Source organism: Cucumis melo, chromosome 1, assembly GCF_025177605.1.
Source record: "Cucumis melo cultivar AY chromosome 1, USDA_Cmelo_AY_1.0, whole genome shotgun sequence".
Lineage (NCBI taxonomy): Eukaryota > Viridiplantae > Streptophyta > Magnoliopsida > Cucurbitales > Cucurbitaceae > Cucumis > Cucumis melo.
The window spans coordinates 8,095,898-8,103,970 of record NC_066857.1 but is presented as its reverse complement, the minus strand read 5'-3'; the positions used below and the strand labels follow the sequence as shown (position 1 = coordinate 8,103,970).

Below are 8,073 nucleotides of genomic sequence, written 5' to 3'. Positions count from 1 at the left end.
CAAACGTTTTATTACCTTTTCACATTTAATTTCCAATGTTATATTTCCTTAACTACAAATGTTTCAACAATTAATAACCAACAACTATTTTGGTCTCCTCACTCTATAAAACATATTTCATACTTCATTTTGAAGGTGTGTGTGAAAAATAAGAAAAGTTTTCTCTAAAACTCTCTCTGTGAGATTTCTGAGTAAACAAAAAGTGTATATTTGAGTGTTGAGATTCCAATTATTTTCAGTGCAATACTAATTGAAGAACATGGTTGTTTTATCTCAAGGACGACGAGGCAATCAAATCTATTTACATAAAGATTCTGTCAACGCTACCAATAATGTGTCGGTAGTTTGGGAAAACTATTTACACAAAGCGTCAGGAATTGTTGATGGAACTGTCAACGCTACCAATAATGTGTCGGTAGTTTGGGAAAACTCTCGACGCTTATCGATAAATGTCGGGAGTTTCCCTTTAAAATCTCTCTTCTTCTTTGCTCTAATTTTTGTAGTTGTGCTTCTCTTCCTCCAGCCTTCTCTACCAAATCCCTGACCACCACCACTTCATTCAGTTTGACAACTTCTAAACCACCAGCGCCTCCATTTTCATCCATTCCCTTCATCTTCTTCTTTGCCCCAATTTCCTTCTTCACCTTCATCATTCAACTTCACAACTACATCTAATCATCGCAAAATCGAAACCAGATTCTTCATCTATTTCCAATTTTCACGTACATACATTATGTTTCTTCTTTCGATTTCGATTTCGCTTTCCGATTCTCTACATTTTATTTCTCTGTTTCTTTTTCATTCAGTTTGTCAAAAGAAAAATGTAGATTTGGAAATGGAATCCTTCTTCGAGCAAAGTGGTTATGGGTGAGAGATATTCTTCTTTGAAGTAAGTTCTATAAGAACTTGAGTTTTTCAGTTGTTACTACGCATCTCCTCTTCCTCACCCTCCCCCCCCCCCCCCCCATTTTTTCCCTTGCGTTTTTCAAGCACTTGGTACTCTTAAACCCTATTTCACACTTTGGGTGGATTTTCCAACAAAATTTTTAAATCCCTAAACCCTTTACTAAAGATGATGATTCAGTAATCCTTCTATTTTCTGCTTGTTCTAAAAAAAATCTGTTAATAAAAAAATCTGTTAATATTCCTTTTCTAATTGACCTGGTTTCACTATAGAAACCTCCTTTGTTGAAGATAGCCTAATAGAGTAGAAATAGTTTTGTCTTACCAAGGCATATTTGATTTATTTAATCCATACATTCTTCAGATTGTATAAGAACCATCGACCTTTCACTTAGTTTGATCTTTTTTTACTTTAATACTTTCAAGATAAAATTCACATTCTGATTTTATTTGATCTTTTTTACATATTGAAAAATCTATTTATAAAGCAAGGAAAAGAAAGGAAGAAACTTGGAGTGAAAGTCAATGAATGTGCCTTGAGAAAGTTTTATAATATACTGAACACGACCTTATGGTAGTATTGCATCCAAGTTATTTGTTTAATTTTTGTGCCTTTTGGCTTCATGATGGTTACCATTTGGATGAAATTAAATATACTTTTAACTATTCTATATGATAGTATTTCCAAGTTTTTGTTGTGAAAAATTTTCAGCCATTTGAGCAAGTATTGTTAATTAGAATGTTTCAGCACCCATCTCGAATGATCTATTTATTATATCACTCATCTTAAGTTCTTTACTATTGAATTGTGCAAGTATATAATGGATTAGTTGTGATCGTTGTGGTATTGCTCAATTTGCAAAATGATTGAATTAGTTATGTTTGTTTGTGTATGTATGTCTATTTGCAGTTGTATGAAAGCTTCGGCTCCCAAAGGGAAGTTAATGATTATAAGTTATAATATTAATTGCTCTAAGGTTATTTATAGGTTATACTACGACATATTAAAGTTGTATTTTCTAAGATTAATGTCGTGGTTTGTGTTGTTTTTGTTTCTGTTGCAAAGAAGCATGTCTATTATAGAAAACATAATCAAAGGCTCACAAACAAACTTTTGTCCCTTCATAATTACGTTGATCTAATTCAATTTGTGGTATGGTGGCTTGCTCATTTATTGATTATATATACTTCTATCATAATTTATTATATGGTAGTTTAATAAACGTTTTGTAGTATTTGTCTTAAGGTGAATATATATACCTTTTATTTAATAATGGAATCTATTTTTTTTATAAAAGAAATATAGGATGTATTAACGGACAACATGCGGCATTAGGAGATTAGAGGGAACTCCCTCAGGAGTTGTAATCTCTCGACGCAGTCCATATGGCATCGGGAGTTCTCCATGATCACCCAACGCCACATGTTGTGGTTGGAGATCCTCTGTCAGTGCATTTCACCCGACCCCAGTCCCATGAGCATTTATACATCGAGAGATCCTTTTTCGATGCATTTTCGCATATCTCCTGATACTTTTGTGCGTCGGGAGATCCCCCTTTCTTGTAATGAGTAGACATCATATTAGACAATTAGCATACTTTTGACTAATCCATAAGTTTAATTTATGTTGTCGTCAAAGTACAAGAATGGATAGGAGATGTGTTTTGCCATTCTTTGTCATTTACTTAGGACGACCGGTGGATTAGTCGAAATCGAAGTTATAGATTTGAAGGAGATAGTCGCCATGTTCTTGCATATATCAGCTCATGACGTAAAGAATCAATAATTCAAAGGAAATTTGTACGGTCTGGTGAGACTGTTTCTAGAAATTTCAACATCGTCTTAGCAGTGGTATTATGCTTATACGATGAGTTGTTGAAAAAACCTCAACCAGTAACAAACTCATGTGTGAATTCGAAATGGAAATGTTTTGAGGTAAAAACCAATTGTCTGGACGTTAATTGGACATGCCTACATATGCGTATGAATATATCTAGTTCTTTTATACTTCAGGATTGTCTTGGTGCGTCAGATGGCACATACCACAAGGTAAAAATGTCAGTGCAACTAATCGTCTAAGGTATAAGACACGGAAGGATGAAGTTGCAACAAATATACTGGGTGTTTGCGATTCGAAAGGCATTTTTGTGTTTATTTTATCTTGGTGGGAAAGGATTGGCAACTAATTCTCAAATTCTTAGAGATGCAATATCAAGACCTAATTGACTAAAGGTTTCAAAGGGTAACTGGCTACCCATATTATATTTTAATATTGTTTCTATTCCTAGGATGAGATTTGAAATGGTTGGTCTCTTAACAAGGTATTATTATCTATGTTATGTTGGGTACCCAAATGCTGAAGCTTTCTTAGCTCCATACAGAGAAAAAAGATATCATCTTTTAAAGTGGTGTGTAGGAGGTAATGCACCAACAATAAAGTGAGAGTTCTTCAACATGAAATATTCTTCTGAACGAAATGTCATCGAAAGAGTGTTCCAATTTTTAAAAGGTCGATGGGCAATTTTAAGAGGAAACTTATACTACCCAGCTCAAACCCAATGTCAAACTATCGTGGCTTGTTGTGTTTTACACAATCTTATTAATAGAGAGATGAATAACATTGAAATGACCAACAATTTGGATGAGGGTGATTCAAGCTACGCTACAGGGGTGAGATGAATAACAGTGAAACGATTGACGATTTGGATGAGGGTGTATACGCTAGTAACGCTCTTTATCTATATTGTATCATGATGTTAACCATATGTTAAACATGACTGTCTAAAATTAATTATGTTAAATATTGAGATTTTTTATTTCATTTTATTAAGTTAGGTACGTGTATACGCTAGAATGACAAGTTTTTTCAGAGCCCCAAAACACACTTAGACTAAAGAGGAAGAAGCAAAATTGGTTGAGTGGTTGGTGGAATTAGTCTCATCTGGTGGATGGAGATCAAATAATGGGACATTTCGACTTGGGTACTTGGCATAATTACAACAAATTATGGTAGAGAAGTTGCCTGGCTGTAATACCCAAGGATAGCCGACTATAGATTGTCGTGTCAAATCCCTGAAAAAAGCCTACCAAGCAATTTCAGAATATCAATATCAATACATCATTGCAGAACGGGATATATTCAATAGTTGGGTGAAGGTGTTCATTTTATATACAATATTTGACGATTGTAATCCTAATCATCAACTAATTTATTTAACTTTTCGTACAGAGTCCATCCTACAGTAAAATGGCTTCTACACAAATTGTTTTCATACTATAATGATTTGGCCTATGTCTTTGACAAAGACCGAGCTATAGAAGCACATTTAGAGATCTTTCTGATGTCAAGTCTAATGTGCCAAACCATTTTAATGATGGTGTTCCCCTTGGTGATTCACATGATCCAAACATTCCAATGATGTATAATCATGGGAGTGTATATGTCACCAGATGAGATGTTAGGAATGCTTATAGGTCCAACAAGTGAAGGAAGAAATCGTCCAAGTGGAAGTAAGAGGAAATGAGGTGGTCAACATTCTGAAATGATAAAGGTGTTTAAGAATGCAATGGAATTTGCAAATGATCGGTTAAAGGCAATTACAGAGCCAAGAGAGGGTAAAACTTATGCGAATCATATTCCACAAGTGTGGATGATAGATGGATTCCTATCCATTCCCACAGAACAAAAATTGGAGTATTGCAACATTCTCTTGAAAGATAATGTTTGACAAATGTGCATTTGGACTATTAATAGAAAGTAATAATGTTTACTTTCTATTTTCTCTAGGTGATTGTGTTTTCACGAGTTTAGTTTAAATTCTGTGAACATGTTATCTAACTTTGTATTCTACCGAGTTCATTACAAATGTTATGTAACTTTATATATTAAAATTTGGTTAAGCACATTGCCACATTTTTTGTGTTGTTTCCTTATCTAAAAAAAATTCATCCAAGTACGATTTGTAGAGATGTATTTTTAACATAATTTCAAATACAATATACGAACAAATGCAAAAATTACTTTATGGAGATTATACTTAAATTTATTAAATGAAGAATCTAATTAACAAGATTTAATAAAATCACGTATCAATTTCTATAAAATATGTTATAATATAAAATTGTAGAAGACATTTAAATCAACTAGTAATAAACTAGTTTGTATAAATTGGTGGAAGGTATAGTGCAAACTATGTTTTACAAAAATGGTATTTCATGTACCTAATATATGTAAGACAAAAAAAGAGAGTGAGGAAAAATAGACATGATGTAACCTAAATTATAATATACACCTCAAACACAGACTATAATAATCTATACCACAAACACATATTATAATAATCTAGACTATGATAATATGGACCTCAAACAAAGATTATAATACATATATTATAATAAACACTTATTCCCAAGTTTCACTAAGTTTTAAATGAATAGAATTATTATTTGAATTGGATGAGACATCAGAAGTTAAGCGTCTAAATTTGGATTTTCTCCCTATTCATTGACTGAGTCTTAATTTCCCAATTTGAGACCATTTTATCGGTATGTATCTATTAATAATTGGAATCAGAACTATTGACATTTGAATAGTGATTACTCACTCCTAACCAACTCTCCTTCATCTATATCTCTCTGTACTTTTTTAAATGGCGAAATTGATTTTTCCTTCTCTCCTTTTGCTATCCTCACTTTCTCTCGTGTTACTGTTTACACCTTCCCGGATGTCCGCCCAATCCTCCCACTCCGACTCCGATTCCCCGGCGGTCCATATCGTTTACGTGGAGAAGCCTCGTGATGAACAACCTGAGGCCTATCACATCCGAATCCTAACTTCTGTTCTCGGCAGGTCTCTCTCCTTCCACTTCTTTTTTGGTTCTCTTCTTTGTGGATCAGTTCCCCTCAATTTTGCTTTCCTTTCTTGATTTTGCAGTGAAGAAGCTGCCAGGGAAGCTCTTTTGTATAGCTACAAGAATGCTGCTAGTGCCTTCTCTGCTAGTCTTACTCCCCATCAGGTCGCCCAGCTTGCCAGTAAGTTTATTTCCATTTTCTCATCCATGTTATATTCCTCCCTTTCCTCTTTTTTTTTTATTTTTTTTTTCTTTTTTTGACTTCAATTTACTCCCTCTACCCCTGAATCTAGTCCATTTACCTTTAAATTCATAACAATTTAGATCTTCTAATGTCAAAAATCTGTAATTATTTAGTCCTAAAAGTCTCTTAAAACATAATTGTCGATCTTGATTATATAACAACCTGGTACTTATAATTTATAAACGAACTTTATTCTTAATCAGTTTATTTTGCTCCATCTTAATATAAACTTTTACAAGGTTAAGTTATTATAAATGGTAAAATGTAAGAACTAAATTGATGCTTACGTGTAGAAGTATAATTAAATTCTTCAAAGTAAATACACTAAATTATTACAAACTAAGGCTTAGAAAATCTAGAAGTAAAAAAGATTTTTAATTGAGATTTTATCATTAATATATTAATGTGTTTTGAGTAGGGCATCCAAAATGTGAACATCTTTTGATAAGATCCAAATGAAATCTTATCTGCATCTTAAAGTTTATGTTTTATAATCTTTTACTTGCACTATCATGAACTGAACCGACCTATTGTATGCACATGCTATTACTCAGCTCTTACTCTTGTTAACACTTTCAATACTTGTTACAAAATTTCCCTCTTTTTATTGACATTTTTCCGAGTTGTCCTCCTTTTAAACTTATCAATTAGTGAGAGTGAGAAACAAAAATAAGAAAAAGAAAATTATATCAATGAGTCACAATTAAAAGAGGAAAAGAAAATTAAACCAAAAAAGAAAAAGAAACGAATAGCAAAGAGTCAAAAAAATCTGGTCGAGAGCCAGAGTTGAGTGTCAACGTACGTACCTAACGAGTTCGCTTCATGATAACGTAAGCAAAAAAGATTATATAACTTCTGGTTTTATGAGATTTTATTTGAGCATCTTGTTTTCAATATTTTCAAGGTTGGATATGGGGACTTCTTATGTTTGATTTGAAGTGTTTTGTTGGTTAAATTTAGTTCGATTTATTGTTTAGATAGTTGAAAATTTTCTATCTTTGCTTTGTTTAATTATTAATATCATCCTTTTATTCAAGTCTAAAGTTGGATTATATTAAATTTAGAAACTTAAAAGTTAATTAATTAAGGCAATAGCCGATAGAAAGTGTAGTTTTACTTTCCGAGCTATGACTTGGTCTAATCTTTTCAAATGTTTTGACTGATCTTCTTAGTTCTTATTCATTGACTACGTTGTTGAAGTTGCTTATTGATTATCCAATAGTTTCTGACTTACATATTAGATATCCTATAAAATCTTCCATAGAAAACATTGTAAGATCAGGTAATTGTCCAGTATGATAGTATGATCGAGGGTATGATTGGGTTTGGATGTGACTTTAGTAAAAAATGATTTGCTTGGGAGTGATTTGTTAAGATTGATTTTCATGTAATCATTTAAATGTTTGATTCTTCTCTTCTAAAAGTGATTTTTACACAGAAGACATGGTTGAAAGTGATTTTGAAACTAAGTGTTTTATTTTGGTACTTGACAGAACAAGAAGGAGTTTTACAAGTTGTTCCAAGCCGTACTCTTCAGCTGCATTCAGGGCCTTCCCACCTTCACTAGATGAACATCAAACTCTTGAAAAGACCTTAATACCTAAATAAAGTTTATCTATATTTTGCTTGTGGAATAATCACATATCTATTCCCTGTATATCCTATTTCACTCATTATGTGTAATATTGTTGAATAACTAGCTTAGATTGGAATACAATGAATTACATGATAAATACTCACCAAAAAAAAAATATAATAAAAAGAAAAGTGGTAAAACACATGTTTTGTCTTTGAAGTTGAGGGTCGTGTCTATTTGGTCCCAGAAATTTCAAAACAATCACTTTAATCATTCACGTTTGTAAAATAGTTTTAAATGGTCTCGATTTAACTTTAAGTTAACATAATGTTTATTAGATCCTTTATGTGCTGACGTGGAGGCTGTTTGTATGAATGACCTGTCAATTCTATTGGATTATAAGTTAGAAAATAGACTACAAATTAAATTAAAAAGATTAAAAAAAAAACGTTTTCACATGTGCCCTAAATTGTCCATCAAAGTCCATCGTGGTTGGAAAA

At 32.5% G+C, this 8,073-nt stretch overlaps 1 protein-coding gene across 2 annotated transcripts; it reads left to right on the top strand.

Moving 5' to 3' along the window:
- The first annotated feature begins 5,360 nt into the window (after positions 1-5,360).
- LOC103500040 (subtilisin-like protease SBT3.17) lies at positions 5,361-7,634 on the top strand. 2 transcript variants are annotated; one of them, XM_008463224.3, is made up of 3 exons: positions 5,361-5,752; positions 5,837-5,934; positions 7,491-7,634. In XM_008463224.3, the coding sequence occupies exons 1-3, from the start codon at positions 5,553-5,555 to the stop codon at positions 7,562-7,564; spliced, it is 372 nt and encodes a 123-aa protein (XP_008461446.1). In that variant the 5' UTR covers positions 5,361-5,552; the 3' UTR covers positions 7,565-7,634. The 2 variants fall into 2 exon arrangements, with proteins under 2 accessions (XP_008461446.1, XP_050936708.1); XM_051080751.1 differs by having other exon boundaries at positions 5,487-5,748.
- The last annotated feature ends 439 nt before the right edge of the window (positions 7,635-8,073 follow it).

Excerpts from the sequence above, each read along its gene's own strand:
- LOC103500040 (XM_008463224.3), top strand. The coding sequence starts at position 5,553 with ATGGCGAAATTGATTTTTCCTTCTCTCCTTTTGCTATCCTCACTTTCT. Across the intron at positions 5,753-5,836 it reads CTAACTTCTGTTCTCGGCAG|TGAAGAAGCTGCCAGGGAAG; the intron begins GTCTCTCTCCTT and ends TTGATTTTGCAG. Across the intron at positions 5,935-7,490 it reads TCAGGTCGCCCAGCTTGCCA|AACAAGAAGGAGTTTTACAA; the intron begins GTAAGTTTATTT and ends GGTACTTGACAG.